This window comes from Pseudopodoces humilis, chromosome 1 (assembly GCF_049639895.1).
Source record: "Pseudopodoces humilis isolate 2021_Gansu_Grassland_sample_001 chromosome 1, ASM4963989v1, whole genome shotgun sequence".
In the NCBI taxonomy this organism is placed as follows: Eukaryota; Metazoa; Chordata; class Aves; order Passeriformes; family Paridae; genus Pseudopodoces; species Pseudopodoces humilis.
Genome location: NC_142200.1, coordinates 60379057 through 60406119, shown reverse-complemented (window position 1 = coordinate 60406119; position 27063 = coordinate 60379057). Strand labels below are relative to the sequence as shown.

The following is a 27063-nucleotide window of genomic DNA, read 5'->3' as shown; positions in this document are numbered from 1 at the left end:
CTCCACCACCTCCCTTTGGCAGCCCGTTCCAACGCTTCACAGCACAACCCGTGAAGAAATCACTCCGCGTGCTTCCTTTTTATTTCTTTTTTTTTTTTTTCCCCCAGACGACACCCACTGCAGTAGGCGACCACTCCCACCCAAAGCTTTAAAGCTTTAACATCTCACAGGAGTCTTGAAGTTAATTTTTTTTTTAACCGATTTCAGCGACTTTGAACCAGGCCCCGGTAGCACACACTGCGCCCCTTAACGGAAAAACTGTTAAAAAAAAATATTTATATATATATATATTAAAAAAAAGGAAGAGGAGGGGGAGGAGGCGGCGCTGCCGGCAGTGTGGTGCGCGTGCGCGGACGGGCGTGCGCCGGCGCACCGGGGGCTGTCAGCGCCTTCCCGAGCAGGGGCGGCCGCGGCCCCGGTAAGTGGCGGCTGCGCTCGCCGCCGCTCCCCGCCCTGTCCCCGCCGGTGAGCGCCGCCGCGCCGGCCCCTGTCGCGGGCTGTCGCGACCCCGGTCTGGCAGTGGGAAGCGGAGGGGGTGGGGGGCGGGATGGGCCGGGGCGTTCCGGGGAGCTCTCGGGATGGCGGGGCCGAAGGGGGTGCTGAGGGCTCGTCCTGCCCCGGGGCCGCGGCGGAGGGCGAAGGAGCTCAGCGTGCCCGCGAGCAGGGCTCCGGCCTTTGCCCGGCACGGACGGGCACCTGCTTGGGTGTGAATGATTCGAGCTGAGCCACCTCTGCTAGGGAGGAGCCGGGCGAGTCTGGGGTTGCTGGCCGGGGCTGCCGCCACTGCTTCCCCCGAGCTCTGTTCGGAGCGCTCGCTGCGTTCCTGTGGCCCAGGAGCTCCTCTGTAGAGGGGCAGGGGCCTCCCCTGGGAGCCTGCCGCCCGCGATGGCTCGCCTCTGGAGCGTTAGTCCCGCGGATAAAGGTGCGATTGCAGCTGGAGCCTTCCTGAGCCGTCTAGGGATGTAGTTTTGTTCCCTTCTGCCTCTGTTTTGCGCTGAGATTTATGTAGTTTTGGTTCACAGCTTCTGTAAGAAGTTGACGTGGCTTCCTGAAGTTTACTGTTCCTTTTGGGTGGTTCTACAAGAGCCTGGCTGCCTCGACGTGTTAGTTACGGTGTGCTGGCTTCTGATTCTGCTGACGAGGTCTGCTTGATGTGCTTGGGTAGTGGCTGTGTGAGCTAAAGGTGTAATTCTGCGGAACGTGTTAAGAGTTTTTAATAAGGGCAGTAATTCAGGATAAAGCTCCGCTGATGAATACCATTTATGTAGTAAATTCGTATTTAAAAGTGTCTTTTTTTTTTTTTTTTTTTTTAAATTTTAGGTAGAGCCCTTATAACTTGGAAATTGATTGAGCCAAACAAAACTGGAGTATTCATTCTAAAACACAAGTGATGGAAATAGATGTTGTATGTTTAGATGAAGAGTAAGAAATCAAACATGGTTTGAGTTAACCAGGCCAGTAGTAAAGACGTAAAGGAGTTTACACCATAGAAATAACTCTGGAATAAGTTCATACTTATGCGTGTAATTCTTGAAGGTACCAGAGATATGGAACTTGAGACATAGACTTAGGCTCTTACAGAATGGCTCACTGGCAAACCTTGCCAGGAATATTTTTTAGCCATAAGAAGTTCTAAAATTAGGAATTTCGCTTATGCACTACAGAATCTGGCTGGGATGTAATTGACTTACTTTATAATAGCCTGTACAGTCTGTGTTTTGGGTTTGTGGCAAAAAGAGTGCTGCTCACACCGTGGTGTTTGGCTATGGCTGCAGGGAGTTTGTACAGTGTGAAGGCTTTCTCTTTTTCCTAATCTGCCCTCCACTCCCCTTAACTAGGCTGGAGGTGGGCAGAGATTGAGAGGGCACGGTGGAGATCTCTGACCCAAACTGGCCAAAGGGAAATTCCCTAGTGTATATCATACTTAGCAATAAAATATAGGGGGGTTGTTTCCAGGGTAGTGATTATTCAGAGGTTGGCTGGAGTGTTTGCCTGTGAGGGGTCGTGAGCAATTTTCTTTGCTTTGGCTGTTACTTAGGGTTTTTTTTTAGGGGGGGGGGGGGTGTATTTCCTTCATTTATCAAATCTTGTCCCATGAGTTCTCTTGCTTTTGTTCTTTCAGTGCTGTGCACTTGGCATAGTTCCTTAGATCGCTGTTCTGCTGAGATTAAGTGATATGCTGGATTTATGAATGTAGACTTCTCTGAATATAGATATCTTATTTCAAGGAATAATATGAGTATGAGGGAGTATAATTTCTAGCTGTGGCAGCAGAACCTAAAATGTTCTGTTTGGTTGCAAGACAAAAGACATAAAATATTGGAAATAATTTGTAAGCTATGAGGAGCTCCAGATACATTCCTCAGAGGTCTGTGGACACCATGGTATTGCATCTCTGGTGATGGGATCCTCCCTATTTTCTATTAGTAGTTAATGAAGTTTGAGAGAACAGGTCTGCCTTGATGGACAGCAGATGTTACCTTTTCCTCATACTTGTTTGCCTGCATGTCTTGGCTTCACTAGAAATTCTGTGGGAGTCTGAGATGAAATACATGAATAATTTTTCCCTACACCCCTCATGGACTGGACTGATACTGTGAGAAGAGCTGAAAACAAGAGTAGGAAATAAAAAAATTATTCATTAGAAGCCTAAATGGAGGTGCTCTCTAGTTAAGTCTCTGGGTTTGGAGCTTCCACTGCTATGTTTCTTCCCAATTTTGGTAGCAAATTTGGTTGCAGGAAGACTGTGGTTCTCTCAGCTCCACCAAATTGTGGTTCAGGATGAGTTAGGACTTTTGCTTGGACTTTCTATGCTTGTCTTATTAGCCTTTTGGTAGGCCAGCCTACCTTTGGATTATCTCTTCCCTTCATAAAGATTTGCTGGTTTTATGGTGGTAGATTTTTTTGGTGGTGTTTTGTTTTGATTTTGTTTTTAATTGAAACTAAGAGCAAGGTAAAAGCAAAAACAGCAACCAAAAACATTTCAGGAAAACAAATGAGACTGAGTTAAATGCCTTAAAATTAAGTTCTTGTAGAATTCCAGTAGAATCTCTTTAGAATGCAGTTTAATGATACTTCTGCCGAGTTTCACTGCTTTTGTTGCCAAAATTAATTCTCTAGTTGTTAACTTTTGAAGGTCTCATAGCCATCAAATGAAAAAAGGTATGTTTTTAAAAAATGTTTTATTTCTTTTCAGTCCTGTTAAGTAATGAAGGCATTCTGAGGTCCTAATCAGCCATGGAGGAAACGGATAGGGAAGCAGTCGCAACAGCTGTTCAGAGAGTAGCAGGAATGCTTCAGCGTCCTGATCAGCTGGATAAAGTGGAACAGTATCGCAGAAGGGAAGCTCGTAAGAAGGCTTCGGTAGAAGCTCGACTCAAGGTACAAAGCTGGATAAACCTGAGTGTGTATGGTGTAGCATGAGTGTACTTTCTTTCTTTTCTTTTAATTCTGTTTTTTTTTTAATCTGTATTTCAGCCAGTTGGATAGTTTTAAACCAGGGACTTCAGTTTTTGCTTTGTGTCCAAACCAGAAAATCTGTGTCCTGAAAGTAATGCAAACTAATGTTGGACATCTTGCTAATGTTTTATTCAAGCATGTCAAGTATTCTTAGATCCTGTACCTTCTGCAGTTTATTCATGGACAGCTACCCTGCTGTGTAGTCTGTCAGCCACAAACCTTTGTCTTAGTGATTGAATACTGAACTTGTTAAAAAACAATGATGATTGCATCTGAAAAAGGATCAGTCAGTTACCCCTCTGACTTTTACATGGGTTTAGGGAAGACAGGTAAAATACATCACATTCTTGTCTCTTGTGGAAGTGACCCCATGATTTTGCTCCTCCTTTGCATGTGAACATGTGTGTGCATGCACATTCACACACAGGACTTAGTCTGAAATAGGAGTATGGTCATCCTGTGTTTACCGTCTGTATTTTACTGAGTTCTGTGTTTTCTACCTTCACTGGTATTAGCCAACAGTCATTTTAGAACACTGTATTAAGCACCTGGAGTTGAATCTTAGAAAAGTGTTTTAGGAAACATTTTCTCAGGTCAAAATGGCTGGTATACAGTGTATCTAATCTTACATTCCACTTAGTTTATCTTACAGCTCTTTAATGGCCCCTCCTTTGTAGGAGGCCGTACGAAGTAGAAGAAAGTCAGTTTTCTTTCACAGTGAAAAAAATTGGTATTTATATATAATGTGCTATTTATATATAACAAAGTGCATGTTGATTTTTGTAGCATAGAAACAGAAATTTTTCTGATGACTTGGACTGGGCTTTTCAGATTTAAGTCAGGAAGCATATAGAGCCTATTAATAACAGATCAGCTGTTTAGTTACTGTGATCTATTTATAATATATGAGCACAGTAATTTGCCTGACTGGTTCTACAGACAGTCGTGACTAAACTTTGTAAGTAAATGCCTAAATCCATTTTATAGCTGTTTTCCCTGTTGTGTGCCTTAAGTTAGTTCAGTCATCTGTAGGTGATCTGAAATACCTGTCCAAAAAGAAGTTCAATACCACTTAATCCACGCAGGATGCATTCCTGAAAAAGGGGCTGGTTAGTGATGCAATGGATAGAAAGCAGTGCTGATTTTCCCATGAGAATTACTCTAATGGATGGGAGCACAGAGAGGATGTAGGAAGTACTCTTGCTGTGGACTTAAACTGTATCTATGTGGTGTGGAAGATGGGGAGACAGACAATCAGGATCATCAGGCAGAGGAGTTGTTGACTTCTCAGACTGAATTGATTTTTGCTTCATCTGAGTGAATGGACACATGGAAAATCTTTCAGTGTGAACATGTTAGGTGCTTCTTTTTGACTGGATATGCTGCCATCTTTGTCATCGTTGTCTTCAGGAGAACCTAAATATCCTCTCTAAATCCTCTCACATATATTTAGTCATGTTCATTTCTTATATCCCTCACTGCATTTCTCCCCATGTAACATAAATTCTTAGGGGAAAAACTGCTTTGAAATATATCAAACTCATCAGTTTTGTGTATGAGACCAATGGCACTCTGTGAAGCAGTATTTTTGGGGTTTGGTACCAGAACTCTGAAATGATATGTGGAAGAGCACCAGACAGCATTGTAGACTGGTGCTTTTGAGTTCTGTAGTCCAGAATGTAGAAGAGCTGCTTGAAATCTCTTCCAGAGCCTGTAAAATTATAATAATTGGCAGACATTTTTGTTTGTGTTCTTAATCAATGGAAGAACTTCTTTGTGAAGAAACACTGTAGAAAGGGAAGTTTCTAGGTTGTGGGTGTTCCAGAAAACAAACTTGAATGAATCCTCTACCTTATGAGTCTTAGCTGCTGTGCAGTCATGGATTTGAGCCATGGGGAGACCATGAAGCCAGGATTCTGGCTTCATGTTAAAAGCTGTCACTTGAAAAGACGTGAGAAGAAAAGTTTTGAGCCCTTTTCCCAGGATGGCTTAGTTTTTTTTGCGTTTCTTTAATACAGTGATGATCTAAGCAAAGTCTACAATGCTGGGATAGGCTGGGCCATGCTTTGTTCCCTGCCCCATCACCCCATCCCCTGGCCCCAGCTGACTATTTGAAGACAAACTGAACACAGATGGATGTCTGTTTTTGGAATTTTCCTTGTCCATTTGTGTCTGAAAGACACTGAAATCCCTGACTGTTTCAGTTCAACACTATCAAATTTCTGCAAAAGATAAGTAGGCAAAAATTTGAATATGTAATACTTGGAAGAACTGCCTCAGAAGAAATTATCAAAGCAGAGGTATTGAACATCTAGTGAGATGTGATTTTTAAAATAATTTATGGTCAGCTGCAGAAGACTGTGTTTGAGTATCCTAATTATCTCAGTTCCTGTAGGGGAAAAATGTGTTAGTGCAGCAGTTCTATAGATAGAAACAGTATAAAAATGCCTTACTACTGCTTAATTGTGCTGTGTTTGCCAGGAAAATACATTTTTATCAATAAAATCAGCATGTTATAATTTGAAAGTACATAGACAATTTTAGTTTAAAAATCACTACAATTTTCTGGGACTTTTCCAGTACATTTAAAACACAGTAAATGTTTGCAGTTACCAGGATTTCCTCTTTGGCTTCTAGTATCCGACAAAAAGTTCCACAACTGTCCAAGCTTTTGGGCCTTAATAGTCTGGCAAATACGTGTTTTGAGCTTAACAAAACAATTAGTGCCTCATTTTCTTTACTAGTTGTCACAGTGGAGTTTTCACTGATGACTTGCTTGTCTTTTGAAGCCTGTTATTTCTAGTTGCATTTTCCACTTCCCTGATTTTACCTTCATCACGTCTTTTTAAAATGACATATCTAAAAAATGTGCTGTGGATGTGATCTGATTTCTTTTACTCAGATGTGCGCTATAATGCATTTTCTGTACGGTGTCTGGACACCTGAATATTCATTCATTCAAGAGGCCTAACAGCCTCTTTGAAGAGTCATTATTTGAAGTGTCACTTGTCACGAGACATCCATATCAATAACCTGTCTTTATGCCAAAATAATCTAGTAGTTGCATTGTTGGTCTGGTCATTGATGTTTCACAGCGTGAAAATTGTATTACATTTGGGGTTTTGTTGTTTGTTTTGACTGAGTTGCTTTAGGGGTTTTTTTTTTGCCTTCGGGAGCTTTTGGGGTTTTTTTAAGAATGTTTTAGAATTAAATTTGGGCTTTTTTAGAACATTTTCTGTTGTGAGTAAAAAATTGTAATTGCTTTAGTAAAATGCTTTGAAAATCTGTACATACCAAGCATTTTGATGAAACATCAACTTTCTTTGATATCCCCCTTTGAAATTATTTTATGAAGGAAATGCAAAGAAGTCTCATTCCTTTGATCCTGGTTTAATATAGATTTATAAAGTTTACAATCCATCTCCCTAAGCTCCTTTTGTTAGTTTGTGGGTGGACTAATTTGATCTAGGTCTTGCAAAACTAGATATAGCTTCAGAACGTCAAAAAAAATGGTATGTGGACACACACAACATTTTGCACACACAGGCTTGTGCACTTCTAGTAAATTGTAATATTTGCTTTTCTCTTTTTTTCTGCTGAAAATGTTGGATACTGAAATGAAAATTAAATATTGAGAAATGTTGAAAATATAAAACTAATGTAGATTAATATGGGTTCTTTCTTTGTCTTTTTGTTTGTAAGGCAGCAATACAGTCACAGTTAGATGGAGTACGAACAGGTTTAAGCCAACTGCACAATGCACTGAATGATGTGAAGGACATTCAGCAGTCTTTGATAGATGTCAATAAGGACTGGAGACAGAGCATCAACACTATAGAAAACCTCAAGGATGTTAAGGATGCTGTAGTACAACACAGTCAACTGGCAGCTGCTGTAGAAAATCTTAAGAATATATTTTCAGGTAATCTACTGTTCTTTATATAATCCATCACACACTGAAAACATTTTAATATGGTACGAACAGCTGAAAGGTTGTCAAGTAATGCTGAGATCTTTAAACTTCAATGGTAACAAAGAATTAAGGAAGAATGACCTACACATCACATACAGAGAAGTAACTGGTAACCATTTAATATAGATAAGGACTAAAATGTGCTGTAGGAACTTCTAGTCTGGCCATCACACACAACTCGCAAAGAAGTTTCTTGCAAGCAATCAGTAGCTGGGATAATATGTTTAGTATAAAAGAGTGAAATATAGAAGCAACAAATACAGAAAAAGTATTTGTAAAGTTCTGGTGTGTTGCCACCTGAGCTGGACACCTACAGTGAGCCTGTTGGGAACAAATAGTAGAAAATTATTTTAAGAGGCAAAAACATTTTGTACCACTGTATATCTGTGAGGGTTTGCAAAATGAAATAAGATTAATGTAATAAAATGGATACTGTAAAGATAATGTGATTACCTGTGTCATTTTGTGTAGCTGTGATGGAATTCACAGTGCATTCCATCTTGAATCATGGTGAATTCTTTGCCAGGACTTCTCTAATTATAAATAGTTTTAAGTATCTTACCCCTGTAATAGGTATCAGACTAATTTGATTTTATTTAAACAGTATTTTCTCTCCTTTTATCTTCTGATACTAATACACAAAGTGTACCTATAAAGCAAAATTGCTTCCCAGCCATACCAGGTTGATTAATTTACTCTCTGTGTGTACCTAACCTTTACAGTATCAGTTGTAGTGTGTAACTGAAAAAAAGAGAGAAGTGTTTACATGCAGTGTCTAGCAATTAAATATTATGCATGTTCCAGTGTGGAGTTGTTTTAGGGGTGTTGTTTTGTTTTACACAGATGAATGCAACTGAGACAATAAACCTTTGAGGCTTTCTGAGAGGTTTTTAGCATGAAGCATCTCCCTCTGGAGCTGTTAAACAGTATAGTTGTTTTGCTCAGAGATGATCAAATATTTTATGAACAAAGTGGTTTTTATCATGATTGAAAGACAGTTACACACAATCATTAGAACTTTTTGTGAGCTGACAGTTTTATCACTAGCTGTCTTTTTTGCAGCGACAAATTTTTCTGAGGAGATTTTTCAGTTCTCCCACAGGATCCTAATCTGCTTCTGTAGGATTCCTCAAATACTGAAAAATAATAAAGACAAAAAAAATCTTCTTAATATTTTAGCAGCATAGGTAATTATCCCTGTCCTTCATTTGTGCCTTTAGCAGGCAAAAACTGTTCAAGAAGGACGTAAAATGTGGCATTTGTTGGGTTTATGCAGCCTCAGAGTCAGCGAAGTGAGTGACTTTTAGTCAGGCAAGTTAAAAGTCTTTTATGCAATGTTTAAGGCCAGCACTGCAGTTTGTTTCATAGTAGACTTTCCAGCATTCATGTATCTCTTTTTTGGCATCAGGAGGAAGAGAGAAAATTGTGTTGGCACTATGATCTTTGTTTAGCCACTGATCAAAATGGAGCATTATAGTTAATAATGTATAAAGATACATAATATTTACTAACAATTTTTGAATACTTCAAAATAAATTTTCTTCAAAATATTTAAAAATTCCTACAGCCGTTCTCCAGCTTTTTTCCTAGTATTTTCATTGTCTTGTATTAATTATTTGTATTTTGATAGCAGTGTTGTACTCTATGTAGATTTTCCTTCTTCTTTTCAGTTCCAGAGATAGTCAGGGAGACCCACGACCTGATTGAGCGAGGGGAACTTCTGCAGGCTCACCGGAAACTGATGGATTTGGAGTGTTCTCGTGACAACCTGATGTATGAGCAGTATCGCATGGACAGCAAAAACACACATGACATGAACCTCATCCACACATACTTTGGGGATATGCAGAAACTGTCTGAGGAATTGGCAAAGCAGCTTTGGATGGTGGTTCAAAGATCTCTTGTTACAGTCCGTCGAGATCCAACCTTGCTTGTCTCTGTTGTGAGAATAATTGAGAGGGAGGAGAAAATTGACAGGCGCATGTTAGACAGGAAAAAACAGACTGGGTTCATACCTCCTGGCAGACCAAAGAAGTGGAAAGAAAAAATGTTCAATATTTTGGAGAGAACTGTGAGCACGCGGATTGAAGGCACTCAGGCAGACACCAGAGAATCTGACAAAATGTGGCTTGTGCGGCATCTCGAAATCATCCGCAAATACGTCCTTGATGACCTGCTCGTGGCCAAGACCCTGCTGGACCAATGCTTTCCCCCACATTATGACATTTTCAACAGGTTGCTAAACATGTACCATCAAGCTTTGGCCACCCGAATGCAAGAACTTGCTGCAGAGGATCTGGAAGCAAATGAGATCGTTAGCCTTCTGACTTGGGTTTTGAATACGTATACTAGGTAAGGCCCCCTTATCTTTTCTGTTAGCAGTGAGTGAGAGGAAACATGCAAAACAGTTTGTGTTAGTATCTGCATGGCTATTAACGTACAAAAAAATAAAACAGAAAAGGGATATGGAAATTCTTTACTATTCATTACATGTTTGGCTTCCTGGAAATCACTTCTTAAAAAACTTGCATTTTATAATATGTAATTTTCAGTTGCTTAAAATTTTAATGGAGTTAAAGACCTGCATGAAGCTACAGTCACCTTGTATTTGTGTACCAGTTTGGTGAAGTATTGGGAAGAATGGGAGACTGAGAGCTCGTGAGCGAAACAAAGTGTGTGTTGTGGTCACAGCCCCGGAAGATCTGTATGATTATTAACTTTCTATTGTTCTATTCTAGAGGGGGTGGGGCTGCTTCAGTTGCCTCATTACTGTTAAATGGAAAGAATGTGGTAACTTCCTTTAGGTTTTCTCTCAAAAACTGTGTGATTATTTGTTTATTTAGAAGAATTTCTGCTTACAGGTTGTTTTCTGTGATAGTCTTTTGTTTATTTCTTTTGACTTTTCTGATTTGTTGGGATAATATAAACACTGTGGATGGTTTGTTGCTTTTTTTTTTCATCTTCCAGGTAGAAACAGATCAAATTACAACTGTTTAGTTTTTGGCTGGTATGTAGTTACTAGAGCAACTGATTTGTTTGGGAAAAAGTGCTGCTAGCCTTTCTGTGGCTCATGACTGTAATCCTGTTCTGAATAGCTGGCATTGACCCAGGTTCTGTGCTGTGTGTACTTTTGATGTCTTCAGTTGCTCAATATCACTAATTCAACAAGTTTAGACAGTTGGTGGGTTTAGAGTATAGGACCATAAAACATATAGGTAGGAGAGAATACTGTTTTGGACAGTTCTCGTAACCAGCTTTAAGGTTTGTGTTCAGCACTCAGTGACTGCAAAGTCTATGACTTACTCTACACTGCAAAGTGCTCCTGGTATTTCTTTCCTGCAAGGAAGAATCTGGAGCACCCACTTGTGCACACTTAGATACCCATTCAGGGTATAAGAGAGATGCAGCCACTAATAATAAGCAGCTGAGTTAATTGGCCTTTTCTTCTTTTGAAGGCCAGAAGAATAATTCTACATGAATGAAAATCAGAGATATGAGAGTCCTTCTCATGCATGAGCTTGGCAGAAACCCTGCTCCCAGGCTTTTAATTTGTGTCCTGGGGCATATGTTCCAGTAAGGCAATTCTTGGTCTTAAAATTGCCCTTTTACCTTCTCCCAGAAGGCAGAGGAGATTGTTACTCAGTTAGACAGTCCAGAGCTAAAGGTGTAAATCTGTGTGTTCCATCATTGGAAGGGCAAAGGGAGGGACCATAGCCAGTGTTACCTCTATTTACAAAGCAAACAAATCTTACTGAAGCAAGTCATGTGGCTCGTAACACCTGGTGGCTGGAGAAGGGGAAACAGTGAGAGGACTAGGCAAACAACAGGATATCTGAGAATGCTCTTCTCCCTGTGTATCTGCATAACAAGTGGGATGGAAATTAGAAGAAGTACCTTGAAGGAAATAATTAAGGCTTTGACTTTCTGTCTTCTCTAAAAAAAAAGCCCAAGAGGGCAGTACAGGAATTGTATGCCTGTATATTACAATAAAATATTATAAATAGGATGATAATTACTGGAACAGGTTGCCCAGAGAAGTTGTGGATGCCCCATCCCTGGAAGTGTTCAAGGCCAGCTTGGATGGGGTCCTGAGCAGCCTGGTCTAGGGGGTGACATCCCTGCCTGTGGCAGGCAGGTTCGAACTAGGTGGTCTGTAAGGTCCAACCCAAACTACAGTCTGTGGTTCTATGAGAATTATCCGTTGTGTGTTGGTAGTGCATAGTGGGAGAAGAAATCAGCTCAGGTTTCTGTGTGGGAAAGTAAAGTTCTCAACAGGGTTATTTGCAGAGCTTATAAAATCACAGTTGCTGGACATCTTTTAACAATTCAATAAACAATTTTCCATATGGATATGTTTATTATAAACTAGGAAGGAGAATGGACTACCTGGCATCATAAGAACTGTGTATAATAGAGGGAAAATATCATTTTGTATTGTATTTGCATATTGCAGGTACACTTCAAAACCAACTGAGAGAATAATGACTGAAAAGAATCATTGAGGTTTTTTTCCATGTGATGAATTGCTAAGGTGATGCACAACTTTTTTCACTATTTTGCAACACAGGAAGTATAAAAGATTCATGGGGATTTCTTTATCAGAGCATGTCTACACAGAAGCTGTTTTTAGACTAATGTTCAGCTCACAGCTCAGAAATAAAGTGATGCCATATGTGGAATAATAGCCTTTAATATTTGAGTGGGAGTTTACTGTGCTAGGTGGATTTCTCTTTCATGTTTATGTCAATGAGAGTTTTGGAAACATACTGTTGTTATTAAATCTGTGCTGGGTTGGGACCAGGAATCTAATCTGTGTTTTAGGAAAGTTATAAGTCTTATAGATAAGATCCTGATGATCATATTCATAGCATCATTTTATAAGATACTGATCAAGTGTTGATAAAACTGCTAGGAGTTCACTAGGATTGCTATGGACGGTGTCAACAATGTTCACTTTAAGGAGCAGAAGGTATAATACTATACATATAGCTGGAGCCAGTATCTCTTTTTACCAGACAGAGCAGGATTAGAGGCAGAACAGAAGCTTTCTAAAATGCTGCTTTCCATATAATACAATTATGTTTGAAATTTCAACTTTATAATAAACTCCTTTTTGCAGTTAGGGGTCTTGTGCCACTTGGAAGAGGGTTGTCTGTCACTTATTTTCCCTTAGGCACTTTGATTGTAACAATCAGGGAAAAAGAAATTGTGTCTAGGAAGAATTTTTGTGTTGTGAGCCAGAGGTAGAAGCTTTTGGTCTTTGTTTTGGGGTATCAGGTGATGTGCTTTGAGAAAAGGTTAATGTCTCTGAGGCCTTGTGAACAGGGATGATGATGTATAATGAGGCTAGAAATATTGTCTAACATGGCATAGTGCCATGAACAGCTTCTCACATTTCCTCTAAATCAACCTACAGCAGGTCCTGCTATTACCTGTGTTCTTTCTGTAAACAGCAACAGAATGGAATTCAGGTTTCTACATAGATTGAGCCACTTAAAACAATTTCAATCTATTTTCTTACAAGCCAGGAAGATGCTATTAGTGTAGGATGTTCAGTCACAATAGCTTTTATAGTTTCAAATACAAGAATTTTGGTATTTTAAGTTGGTAGCTATAGTGGTTTTTTCCAGTGCTTTGAGATTTATTTTTTCCAGGAAGTGGAACCAACATGTGCTGACTCCCTGCATGTACCCAGAGAAGAACTTTGATTTGCAGAACTGGACACTTGTTTAGGAATTTAAGTTGCCATTTGTTTTTATAGTAGCCTTTGCAAATACAGAATTTGTGGTTTGCTTCTGAAAAGCACACTGCAAATGGAATGTGAAACAATTTATGTTATTATGATTGAATATATTTCCATCAGCTGTTAATAAAGCACTCTCTGAAGAGTGTGGGTTTGACTTATTGATTTTTTTTGAGCATGAAATATTAAGAGTTCTTGCTGTGTTGTGCTTTGGCATAGCTTTGGGGATTTTTTGATTACACAAGCCACTCTCTGTATGATCTTACATAGATGCAAAATATCACTGTAAAGTATTTTATATAATCCTTGTTAAAATATTTTGCTCTAATTTCTTTCAAATCCTATAAAAACAAGAACTTTTCTTTTGCAAGAAATTGCTCTTATACAGTACTTATGAAGTGCACCTTTGATTTGTCTTGAAAGATGCTTCTTCCTCATAGATTATCTATATTCTTTACCAAGACAGGAAACATAGGTAGCTTTTCTTTTAATATATTTTAATTTTTACATGGATGTGATACAAGTACCTAAACAGAAGCTCTTTTGATGATCTGAGGACAGTAATTCATACTTGTCACTGATCTTTACTGTTCTAAAATTCAAAATGTATAAATTGTCTGTCATCACCTCTGAAATTTGAAAGATATATAAAAATGTCCCCTACAAAGAGCCCACAGGCTGAACCTGTTGGCTTTTATTTCATTTCAGGTAATCATTAATTCTTGTACAAAAAAGTAAGGAATGCATGGAAAGGTCATATATTTAAATGTCTGTAATACATTTTATTATATCCTGGGCTGTAGCTTTTACATTCTGTTCTTTCATTCATATAGTTTGATTCACATTTCTTGTAAATGCATTTATTGTTCCAGTTGCTATTAAAAACTTTTTGAAATGTGTAGGTATTGGAAAACTGCCCTTTACAGTGAACATACAGAAGAAGTTGCAAAATTTTTTAGTTTTTAACGTTTTATGTCTTTTTTTTTAATAAATCTGCAATGTTTTTATTCTTTTTTATTTTTATTTTTTTTTTAATTCAGTGTGGAGATGATGGGAAATTCAGAACTGTCTCCTGAAGTGGATGTAAATTCTCTGGATGTTCTGATTTCACAAAATGTGGTAGACCAGCTTCTCAGCAAGTATATGTCAACACTCACTGTGAGTAATAACAGTGCAAAGACACACTCAGATGAGTTTATAGCTGAATTAGTACCTCAGTGCTGCTCCTCCTTCAAAGAAAACTGTGACAAAAATGAATCCAACACCAACACTTTTATAAAAATTTTCATATCCTATGTGTTTCTCTGTAAAGTCATAATCAGATGATTTTATATATGTAAATCATGACATTTCAAGGAGTAGTTTTGCCTTACAGACTGTTAATAATAATTTATTAGAAAGGAAGGAATACCAGTCTTTATATGCCTAAATCCATGGTGCTAGTAAGTTAGCACTTAAAAAGACACTATAGGCTGTTTGATCCCCATAGTAACTACATCAACATTTGATACTGATGTGATCTTTTCAAGGTAATCAGGATGTTCATGTTTGCCAGTTTGATTCTTTTAACAGCCTTTTTCCTTTCATGCCTGTTAACTGCATGAACATGATTTCCTTTTGTGAATGCCATTTCAAGTGTATCTTAAATATAAAGGCACTGCTTCTTTGTTATCCTAAGAGTCACTAGAAACTGGTCAACGTCATGGCAAAGCAAACATTATGTGATTGTCAGATCCACTAATTGTCACCAAGAGTGGATATTTGGGTAGTTGTAACTCTGGACTTGCTGTTCTTAAATTTTTCAATGAATTCCTATTCCTCCTAACTTTAGGAGCTCTGCCAAGCAGAGGAGGGGAATTTTTGTGCTCCTTTGGATGTGTCAGCTACTAAAACATTGTTGCTTCAGCAACAGCAACTACTTGGACTTTGGTTCATATTTGTGCGATGAGTATAATCTTGTAATGATTCAAGGAAGTTATCAGAAGAGGCTCTGCTTCCCATTAGTTTTATTAGGATTTTTATGCAACTTTGTTTTTCTGCACTTACCTTTAGGACAAAAAGCACATGGGTTTGTTTTCTCAAGCTACTTTTGCCTTGACTCAGGAAATGCCTTTGAATTAATTTTAATGAATTCACCTAGCATGAAAAAATATACCTATATTGGTTTTTTAGAATATTTTTTTCTTATATTCTGAAAAATATTATATATAGAATGTTGCTTTATTTTATTTATAGAATATAAATAAAGCAAAGTTGCTACTTTGTTAAACAGAGTGGATTTCTTTTTGCTGGTTTTAATTTTTGTCTGTATCTTTCGTTTAATGGGGAAAATACTGAAACTGGCTATTTGTTTCACTTCTACCTTATTTCTTTTGATATTGCTTAAAAGTGTTTTTAAACACAATGTAACTAGTTCTGTATGGCTAAGTACAAGTAATTTGGACTATCAACTTGAATACTGATGTTTACATCAACAAAAATGTTGTGAGAAATAAAATGCTAATATATTTAAATTTAATTTTAATATATAATTTTTAAATTATATATTTAATTTTTAGCAAATTATTTTTCCAATCACCTAAGCTTGAAAAAAAAGTCCTTATAAATGCTGATCTTAGGGTGAAAAAAGTCCCTGGGCTGCTGGCTTAAAAGATTAAGTCATGCAAGTCATATCTCATTGGAGCAATTCCATGCTTATGAGGAAGAAAGGTAGAGCATCATTTCATACAATTGAAGAGGGTGCTATATGGACTTTTAATGACCTTTCTGTTTGTGCCTACTGGTAATGCATAATTTTGCATAGTCTGGCACAGTAATATACTGTAACGTGTTGGAAAGAGGTACGAACATTTATATTACTACAGGTTTTAAGCAAATGTGAACAAAGCAGAAAAGAGGTAGAAATCAAGGAATCCAATTATATATTTAGCAAACATGCTGGTATTTACTCTTGTGAATAGGTCTGGGGTATGTGTCGCACAGAAAACTGGCTTAATCTTCTTCTAAACCCAGTTGTTCTTAATGTCTGTGTGCTGTACAGTGTGCTGGGCAGATGGGAGGAGAGCCAGCCATTGTATCTATCACTGTGCTCTGCAGCACTTGCGTTCCAAGGAACACACCCCACTTAATCTAATCCTGGGGTTTTGTCCCCAGCAGTAATGAGCACCAGCTTCCTAAAACCTAGGTATAAAAGGAAGTACAGGCAGATATGTGCTATTTCTCCTACATTAAGTATTACCCTAGTATTTTTAGCTGTGGAAAATTCAGTTTGAAACCTAAAGCCTGAGCCTTAAAAAGTTCATCCAAAATTAGTAAACATGTTGATTCTGACAAACTGACCTGCCCTTTGTGTTAGGAACACTCTCCTTCCAAAATGTGCCTAAGCTTCAAACTACACCTCTTGTGTTCCAGTACTAACCTTTGTTTTTGTCAATGCAAATTTTAATTTGTCTATTACCTATATTCCTGTAGGAATGGCAAGAGTGGTCAGCATTATCTGTTACTATGCCACTCTTGATTATGGAAATGACTGCTACTCTAGATACTGTTGTAAACGGTTTTGTGGTGTTAAATCTTTTCTTTCTCTTGGTTGCTTTATATAATGAAGTCTAACATCATTGGCTGGCTGCGAAAAGCACTGGAGACAGATAAAAAAGACTGGATAAAAGAAACTGAACCAGAAGCAGATCAAGATGGGTACTATCAGACTACACTCCCAGCTATTGTTTTTCAGGTATAAGACAACTTGGTTGTTCCAGAAAATCTCCAGAAATAATACATGGATTTGGGGAATGGAGAGGGAAGCCAAACTTCCTACAGTATAATTGTTTCTATGTCTTTTGAAGTATAGTGGATTTTTCCCTGTCGAACTGTTATTTGGAGGGGTTGTTTCTTTGAAGGCTTGTATCTATCTTTTTTATTTTAATGTTTAAGGACTTAGTTCTTTTATATGTGTAGATTAGAAACATATTTTTCCCAGCCTGTTTAGTTGATATCTATATTTAGTGAGCTGCTTTTACTTAGGTCTCTTGATGTAAAGCTGTAGTATAAGCCTACCAGATGAGATGTTTGTGACTTAATAGAACAGTTTTTTGTTAATACAGTGCTGAATTAGGCATGTTTGTTAATATGGTGCTGAGGTAGTCAGGCATGTATTTGTTACTATAAATTACTCATTATACAAACACATTAATACTAGAATAAAAACTTCAATTGAATGCTGAAACTATTGCTGTTTTGAACACTACTTCAGCTGACATGAATGCCTGTCCAAATTAAAACCAGAAAAGATAAGGCTGTTTCTAAGATATTTTTAAAAGGCCACAAAAATGCCCAAACCTGCACCACCCTGTTGTTGGTAGTGGGAAGTTTTGAAAGTGATCTTTATCAACCAAAAAAATGTCAGCTTATTATGCTCACTTTCCAATTTTTCTTTACAAATATTGTGTTAGGTACCTTCAATTAATATAGATTATCTCTTCTTCCTGCATTTGTTTCCCACTTTGTTTTTTTCTACCTTATATCAGGATTTTTGCTGCATTCTTTCACATTTGTATTTGTGCCAAGGTTTACTTCATCTAATCATTTTCAGAAATGTGTGATGTCAAAGAAACTGGTGGCTGATTATTGGCTCTAGTGATGTGCTGGGAAGGACTGCAGTGCTAAGATACATGTAGCAGTGAAATTTTCAAAATCATCTTAACATAGAAATAGCTCATGTTTGCACCTGACTTTGTATTCTTCCTTTCTAGTTTCCCCTCTCTGAAACATAAGTCACCTAGATCTTGTACTTGCTTGTGTTTCTGAAGTTTAGAGGATCCTTTATTTCACTAATGTGAGCTCACTACTTTCATATATGGAAGAAGCAAAGGAATTGAGTTGTAGGGTTATTCATTAATAACTGCAGGAGCTGACCCTAGAACTTTAGTACACTGTAAAGCCAAAGATCTACTGAATTAAAGAGATTAAGTACTGTTTTGCTGAAGGAAAAATGCAACTGTTTTCAGTATCAGGAGAACACTGCGGCATGCATTAATGGTTGTCAGTACTATGTCACACTTGAGGAAATAGTAGCTTTTGGTTTAGTCGTTGGGCTTGTCTGAAAAAAAACCCAACAAAGCCAACAAAAAAGCATATGCAGAGCTGGTGTTAATGAGGGTCTCCAAGACTCCAAGATAGGAGTTCTGTCTTTGTGTTACCACTGATAAAGGCCTCTCTTTATAATTAAACTATTTTTGTCTTAGATGTTTGAGCAGAATCTTCAGGTGGCTGCTCAGATAAATGAAGAATTGAAAACAAAGGTACTCATTCTATGTCTTCAGCAAATGAATTCATTTCTAACCAGGTAACATAATGTTTAAAATGCAAATGCTTTATCCTACCTCAGTCTCTCTTTGTTCCTACAGTTCCAGTATTTGGGCTTTTGTTTGGATGTTTCTTTATTGCTTTGTTTTTCTCCTATCACATTCATGCCAACCAAGCTTTTTTTCCCCCATCCTTTTCTTCCTTTTTTTTCCTTCCCCAATTTCACTACAGAAGTTCCTCTGTGCTGGTGAGTGGCACTTTCAGTTTCTGTCTACAAAATGCTCTTAATTTTTTGAGTCAGTTCCACTTCCTTTTGTATCTCAAGTTCTATAACTTTTTCTCAAAAGGAAGCGTGAAAACACCTCCTTGGCTGAATTCTGCCCAGAACAGAAAGACTAAACATTACATGAGAAACACACTCTTTATAAAATACTTCTAAATACCTTACAGACCCTTATGGAGCATTTGGTCCTATGGGTGTATTTGAGTTCTTACAGATTTGTTTCTTAAAATTTGTGTGTTTAAAGCCATTCCTTGTATGTGTTACAGGTACAAAGATGAAGCACAACTATATAAAGAAGATCATCTTAAAAATCGTCAGTATCCTCAGTGCTATGTTCAGTACATGATTGCAGTCATCAACAACTGTCAAACCTTCAAGTAAGTGTGCATGTTTTTGCAGTATCGTGAGAAAAATAGCTATTGATATTTCAGTTGTACTACTACCTCTTCCCAGAAACTTCTCTTCTGTATACAAAGAGGGTTTCAGTTAAGATAGTTTAGCTTACTAAACAAAGGCAACAGGTTTAAAGGCACTGTTTTAAGAGGCAGGTATTGTGATTGCTTTCACCTTTGGCTAGCAAAGCCATTGCTCCTCACCACTGAAAAATTACTTGTTATTTCAAGAATTTCATTGCCAAAGGAAAATTAATCTTCAGCTTCCAGAATTTGGAAAGGTCATTTCAATTAGTTTTTCTGGGTCTGGCCTTCTTTTCTTACATTGGATCTCTCACAGATCACCTTCAAGCAGTGTGATCAAGGTGAACTGAACTGGAGAAAAGTAAAGAGAGACTTTCTGTGAAGAGTATCAGAACTTGGCTCGTGTTTCAGTGATGAACAATCCAACTTTCTGTTAATCCGTAACTGCTGCCATTTACACATCTACACATCATCAGCAATTTGCTACCTACACACAAGTAGTCTACACTGACCACTCCAAAATCATGCTGAAGAGTAAATTATGGCTTACAAAGAAAGCAGCAGGCATTGTTTCCCCTTGCAAAAATAACTGCCTGCTGAGGCTTCTTCTGTGTTTGTACTCCAAAAATTTAATAGTTGTGCAATTGTGCATCTTGTGGATGATGAAAAGCCTCTTTTTTTTTGGTCACAGAGAGTCTATCATCAGTCTGAAGAGAAAATACTTGAAAAGTGACATGGAAGACACATTGTCAATCAGTCATGCAAACATGGATGCAACTTTAGACATCATTGCTAAAGAAGGCTGCTCTAGCCTGCTAGATGAAGTCTTCATGGATTTAGAGGTTGGAACTTTTTTCCTCAAAAAACACAGAAGTATTACTTAGAAAGAAAAAAAATCAGAATGAAGTAGTTGTGGAGCTTTTTGATTGCTAAATATATAAAACATGTTTTTTATATATGGGCTAGGAAAGTGTCAGTAAACATTAGTATTGTTCTTCACTGGTGTAGTTTGCATGTGGGAGACTGGAAGGTTGCTGAATTAGGTTTCATGGGATGACTTAAGACAGGTACTTTATATACAATGAATATTTTCTAGCAGATGTACTTAGTCTTATGTTGTTGAGTTGTAAGAATTGTTTGTGAAACTGCTGCTGGTATTAAGTTGTCATTGCAGGTACAGTTTACCTGTAATTAATATATTTAATCGATTCTAATAGTGGGCCCTTTCTGTCTGGTAGATTTCCATGTTTAGGAAATCTAGCTTCTTGTGCAGAATCCCTCAGGGGAAAAATTACTATTACAAAGAAATTGGGTGTAGTGTGGAGGGAAACAGGGCAGTTAGAGAAACAGTGGTAAATGGTGAAGAGAGGTGCTCTGGGACTTGTTAGATCTGCAATAAAATTTTGAACAAATATAAATACATTGAGTGGCTCACATGAGCAAGGATGTGGGAGAAGCAGAGTTTAGAAATTGACAACACTTAAAATTGTCACCCATTTTTCAGTAACTGCACTGATCTGATGAAACTGTCAAAAACCTGATCTGATCTCTTGTTTGTTACCTTCTCAGCCACATCTGAATGAGCTGATGACAAAAAAGTGGCTGATGGGGTCTAATGCAGTGGGGACTATCTGTGTCACTGTAGAGGATTATTTCAACGACTTTGCAAAAATAAAAAAGCCTTACAAAAAGGTAAGTGCAAAACACTCAGTGATATTTTGCTAATGTACTCTGTGCATCATGTTGATTTGGAATTTCTGAACACCATATGGAATTCAGAACTGAAATGCAGAAATTGCAATTGGTTCATTACTGGAAAGGAAAAAAATATTTATCATCATACTGCAGAAGTCTGAATCTACTGGGTTTTTTTTGTTCACAGGCATATAATATTGTCAAAGACAGATCTAAGTTGCAGTATTTAGTTCAGGAAACTTCTTGGCATGTTACTAGATATTTTTACCAGTTTGTACTTTTCTACCTCTCCTTAGAAGTTTGTAGTCAGATAAAATTAGCTCTTCTAAAACTAATTTTGCTGGTCTGACATTACATGGTCTGACATGGTTTTTTTTATAAATGCACATCAAGTAGTTCCTAGTTTTAATATATACAATGGGGCATAGCAAATTTGGTGCCATAAGGGTAAACAAATGTGTAGCTATGTTTAAAGTGCTCTTACAGCAGTCAGTGTGCTAGGTTAGATTTTTTTCACCCTTTGGTCTGTCAAAGGATATCTGGATTTCTCTATTGATAGAAACAAGTACAATAATGTGGAAGATTAAAGGCAGGTTCATGTAATAAGACAGCATTAAATGATTGTCAAACACTTAAGAACTTAATATAAGCTAACGAGATCAGTATTTAGGTGAGGTCTTTGAAGAAGCTCTTAGAAGGGCTTGAAAAATAGTCTCCAAATCATACACTTATTCTTTCTTACCTTAATTCTCAAAGTGATAAAGGGAACTGCTCAGAGTTTCTCTGATGACCTCTTAGCCTTCAGTATTTGCAGATCTTAGAGGTCTTATTATGTAAGTATATGTATTTTCAGTCCAGAAAAAGTGCACAAAATAAGTTAGGTCAGTCCTAGAATTAGTCTGTATCCATGGAATAGCTTTCTTTTCCAGATTTAGTTTGTTACTGTGAGGTATGAGTGCTTGGCATGTGTTTTGAGGTGTTAATACCAACCTCTGCAATCACATACCGTGTAGCATTTATTGCCACCTTGTGGGGAAGAAGCTTACAAGCTGATTCTTTGGCAATCAACATATCTGGTTTTCCACTGTCTTCCAGCACAAAAACATTTCTCATAAAAGATGCCAAGCAGATGCTGGACCATGCTTTTGTTTCCCTGATTTGTGATGGGATTTTTTCAGGTTTTAAAATATTCTTGGATAACGCTGTTTTGAAAGTACAGTTTTTAAAAGCTACCTCCAAGAAGACTGTATACCAATGGGAAGGACACAGTTCTGAAACAGAGGAAATCTGAATCTAAGGCATTCTGCTTTGCTGTTTTCCTCATGTGTAAATTGAATGCTCTACCATAGCACTGTTGGCTCTTGTGGAGTGTTCTTAGCTGTAGTAGAGCTGTTCCTCAGTTCCTTTCCAGCGGGATGGGCCATACATGTCAGCCCCCCACAGCCTGTTCTGTGAGGTTCATTTTTTTTTGTGTAATTGGCATCAATTCCACCAACACAAGAAAAGCTGTCCCTGAGCAACCACCTAACTCTGGTATTTCTGCAGACTCTTAAAAGCAGAATGTGAAATGGTATTTTCCATGTTCTGGATGAGGGTTGTGACTTCCAGTAGTTTGCAATCTGTCGGTTTCTCCCTTTTTATTTTTTCCCCCTTTTCTCTCTTTCCTGAAACCTTTTTTCACATTTTGACTGAAGAACATGTTTCAAGAACAACTTGAAACTAAGTTCGATCATACTACTAATAAAACATGATAAAAAGTTTGTGACTACCTGTTACACAAGCTTTTCCTTAATTGTAAATAACATTGCCACCATGCTTAAGGGCAAGAAAATACACCTGAGGACTTGCGGGATTTAAGGACTCTTGCTTACATTCCTGTTGAAAAATAAACATGTGAAGGTTTTGGAGTTTTAGTTTTGTTCTTTATTTCCAAACCTCAGCATTACTTTTGTAGCAATACCAGATGCTTCATTACCAGATGTAGCAGTAGATATTTCCCATAAAAAGACAAGTGCAGATCAGCAAATCAGTCAAGGAAGATCTGAGAAAGTGATTGTTCTTTGGTGCTCCTCAAAAAACTCAGGGAAGTTATTAAAGACATCTTGGATTTGTTGCATCTTGTGATTGGCTCATCATTAAGGAAGGAGAGATTTTCATTTCTGCTAGCACTGTGAAAATCTAAAACCACTCAATCTGTATTAGCAAAAATTGTATACTGGTGTTTAAGTACAAATACACACTATTCAAAGCCTAAAAATAATGGCTACATCTGCAGGTATCACTGGCATAATCCACCACCTTTTCCATTTCTTTCAGACGATGACTCTTGAGGCCCATCGGCGAGTAGTTGTGGAATACATCAGAGCAATCATGCTAAAACGTATATCTTTCAAGAATGCAGAAGAGAGAAAAGAGGGTGCAGAAAGAATGATCAAAGAAGCAGAGCAGTTCAGATTTTTGTTTAAGAAGCTTGCAGCTGTAAGTATTTGCTTTGGGTAGTGTTGTTAACCTGGTAATTTACAATAACCATACATGTTTATTGCTTGGGGAAAATGGCTAGAGATAAAACTCCATGACTTGGGAATATCAAAGATGCCAGCTGAGGGCACAGACGGAGTTTCTGAACACACAGGCCAGCTGCTAAAATTCCTGAGCACCCGTTTCTTCTGCTTTGTGTTTATACAGCTCTCTGCAGCTGAATATTTGAATGGCCTCAGAAAGATAGGTACCCTGAATTTGTAGAAGTAAGTGAAAGAAAAAAGCAAAAAAAAAAAAAATTAAAAAGCTGTCTTTGCTTTTCCTGGACAGAAGAAAGGCTGATCTGGCATCAAACACATGCCATTACTTATTACCTAAGGAGCATGCAGTGTGTTCATTTGAATCAATAAGACAAGTATGCTGACTCCATTTAAAGTCCAGTAGAAATAGAAAAGACAGGCTAAAAAAGGTATTTGAAAATCAATGAACAAGATAGGCCTAGAACTTTTAACTGCATAAGGAACAGAAAGCTCCTAGGGCCAAGAGATTACAAAATGCAAAAAAGAATGCACAGAAAGATAAAGCCTGAAAAAATGGGGAAGTTGATGGAAGAGATTGTGGAATAAAGGAAACAAACCATACCTGATTGGCAGAACCAGAGGACTTTGACAAGATGACTTTGATACTAAAATAGTCCAGAGTTTAAATAGACACAGTTCAATCAATCAGTTGCTGAAAGCTGCTTTGGTGGCCAGATGGCTTGAAGGAATCTAACAGAGGGACACTTTTGAAGAAATGTTTCAGAGGAGATCTGGCTTTCATGTCAGTTATTAGTAATGTTTATGCTCGTAATTACCCAAAGTTGAAGACAAGAATGTATCACCATGTGGATAAATAAAACATATTTTTGTAGGACATTACTTCCTTCACCAGTATTCTCAAAGTAGGTCTCTGAATGGAGAATATGGAGAGAAAAGGATTATGGTGACAATTCACAAATATTTTACCTTTTTTAATGTCTGAAAATTCAGCCGTTTGGGAAATGCAAGGGCATTGTCTGACAAGATATTAATTAAAGGATTATTTGTAGATTTGAGGGGTATTGGTATTGGTTAGGGGCATTTTTCATATTTTTTGTTTCCTTTTGCAGGGCTCTGGAGAGGACACTGAAGGACTCTGTGACATCATTGAAGCCATTGCAGAGGTGATCAAGCTGACTGATCCTTCACTGCTCTATCTGGAAGTTTCAACTTTAGTCAGTAAATACCCAGATATCAGGTATTTCTCTTTGCCCTCAGATTTGATGTGTATATATAGATAACATCATAATTTCCTTGGGTTTTGGGAAATTTTGAAATTCAAAACGGTGTGAAAATGTGTTGATATTTTTCATATTTTAGAATGTAACCACTTTCCTGTGGAAAATAATGTTAATGAACAATGTTTGTGAGCTGGACTGGGGGTAACAACTACTTAAGTACTGCAGAGGAGTAATTAAAATACTTCAGTTCTTTGTGTTGGGAGGATAAAATAGGTTTTAGAGTCCTAAAAGCAGCCAAAACAGTGCTTTATATTGAGGAGGAAAAACCAGTTCTGAGTGAGTAGAGATCTGACCTGCTGAAACTGAGTGAAAGGATTGCCAATTAAGTGCTGGTTTTGACAAAATCTTACTTGTGCAAAGCCTCCTAATGCCAGTTCTACCCTTTTCCTTTGGCAGGGATGACCACATTGCAGCTTTGCTGACAGTGAGAGGCGATGCCAGCAGAGATATGAAGCAGACTATCATTGAAACTTTGGATCAAGGTCCGAGCCAACCGAATCCAAACTATGTGCCAATTTTTAAAGAAATTACAGTTCCTACTCTCACTGTGCCAAAACTTCTAAAGTGATTGACAACTCTGTGTCTGTGTGTCATTACTGCTCTGGGATCAACAGGTTTGAAATATTTGTGGGCAAATTTGGCAATGCTATTTTGAGTGGAGTTCAGTATACATTGATACTTGCTAGGCATGTTTCTTTCTAAAGACTTGGACATGAGGAAGTGCAAGATTTGTGAAAGAAGAAGGATCAAAGGTCATGTTTGAAGAACGAAGCTTTTAATGGCATGGGGTTTTTTTTACTGACCTATTCGTCACAGCTGGTTTTGCTGTCAGGAAATACAATTTTCATGTGGACTATGTTTGCACAGTGCACTGCAATGCTATATAAAGATATTTATACCAAAACCTGCAGAGCTGTATTAGTGCTGGATATACTAACATGCATCACTTACAATACCTAAGCAGACTGCTTTAGAACTGTCTTTATATGGCACTGCATTCAGTGTTAATGTCAATCCACTTTCACATTATATTTTGTGTATGTACTTACTTTGGTGTAAAATAGTTTATTGCAGAAAAGTTAATTTTGAAATCAGTTTCCTGAGTTAAAGGACTGAATGAAATTGCTACAGTGCAATTTGATTATAGGTTGAATAAATAAATAAAGACATAAGGTACAATTTTTTTTTCACTGATTCACTAAAAACAGCACATAAAGCACACCAGTTCAATAAAATGTTAAACCATTGCTATGTTCAGCTATGATTCTTTGCATCCTTGTAGATTTACAGAGCATGTAAATCTTTTTTGTTGTTGTTTTAAGTGTGAATAAAAATTGGATTTAATAGTTTTCTGAGAACACAAGATACTGGGTTTTATTTCCACAGTATTTTCAGATTAGTTATAAAATACTCCTAGACAATTATGGATTCAAAATGCCTTGATGAAGGATATAATTTAAGGCATTATCTCTTAGTATCTGACCAGAGCTGTCAGAGGTACAAAGAAGACATGAGCCTACATTGTTTTAATTTAACATTCTGGAGTTTGTGTACAAAGTGGCTGTGGCCACCCAGGCCTTGAGCCATTCCAGCCGTGTCCCCAGCTCCTCTGTACCCCAGAAGGGGTATGTACAGGGTCAGCAGTTTGGATAAAGCATAGATCTGAGACTTTCTGCAGTGACAGGGACAGTGTATCCCGAGATGGTTCAGTAGAGCATTATCTTGCTGTCTCTGTGTTTCAGGGATTTTAGCACAGGAGGTCCTTGGGTCCCATGGAACCGTAAACTCTGCCTAAAAACTGTGGGTACAGGGAGGGAAACTTGTTTTTCAGATGGTTGTGTTAAACCCTCAGTAAAGAATTCAGTTAAAGATTAGTGAGGTGATACTAATTTGTTTTGTACTCTAATTCCATCCCGTCCCTAAATTTCTTTCCCTGTGTTTTTTAATCCTCACTTTGTGTAAGGGAATCCCTTCAGAGGCCTTTGTTTCCCTTTGTATATCCCTTCTTCCTCTCAGCGGTGGTGCAGAGGTATCTCTTTCCCCTCCGGCACACGCCAGCTCCCCTGAGTGGATCGGCAGGTATCGGTCCCGGGAACGGCTCCTGCCCTTGCCGGAACCTTCGTGACGGAGGGTGGCGGCTCGTGGCGGGCTGCGGCCGCCACTCCCCGGGCGCGGATCCCCCCGCCCTGCGCGCCGCGCTAAGGCCGTGCCGCAGCCCCGCCTCGGTGCCTCCCGGCGGCAGCGGCCGGAGCTCTCGCCCCGCGCCGCGGGAACGGGGCGGCCGCGCGCCGGCTCCGCTCGGGATTCGGCTCCGCTCGGGGTTCGGCTCCGCTCGGGATTCGGCTCCGCTCGGGATTCCCCTCCGCGCGGCGGGGCGGGGCGGGGCGCGCG

At 38.4% G+C, this 27063-nt stretch overlaps 1 protein-coding gene across 2 annotated transcripts; it reads left to right on the top strand.

Moving 5' to 3' along the window:
• The first annotated feature begins 350 nt into the window (after positions 1–350).
• On the top strand, positions 351–26035 carry EXOC3 (exocyst complex component 3). Of its 2 annotated transcripts, none has more exons than XM_005517344.3 (13): positions 351–465; positions 3197–3381; positions 7162–7381; positions 9103–9784; positions 14216–14333; positions 16783–16908; positions 18419–18519; positions 19029–19139; positions 19870–20020; positions 20748–20870; positions 23190–23351; positions 24502–24629; positions 25069–26035. In XM_005517344.3, the coding sequence occupies exons 2-13, from the start codon at positions 3238–3240 to the stop codon at positions 25238–25240; spliced, it is 2238 nt and encodes a 745-aa protein (XP_005517401.1). In that variant the 5' UTR covers positions 351–465; positions 3197–3237; the 3' UTR covers positions 25241–26035. The 2 variants fall into 2 exon arrangements, with proteins under 2 accessions (XP_005517401.1, XP_014113390.1); XM_014257915.2 differs by having other exon boundaries at positions 353–418.
• The last annotated feature ends 1028 nt before the right edge of the window (positions 26036–27063 follow it).

Excerpts from the sequence above, each read along its gene's own strand:
- EXOC3 (XM_005517344.3), top strand. The coding sequence starts at position 3,238 with ATGGAGGAAACGGATAGGGAAGCAGTCGCAACAGCTGTTCAGAGAGTA. Across the intron at positions 9,785-14,215 it reads GTTTTGAATACGTATACTAG|TGTGGAGATGATGGGAAATT; the intron begins GTAAGGCCCCCT and ends TTTTTAATTCAG. Across the intron at positions 23,352-24,501 it reads TGTTTAAGAAGCTTGCAGCT|GGCTCTGGAGAGGACACTGA; the intron begins GTAAGTATTTGC and ends TTCCTTTTGCAG.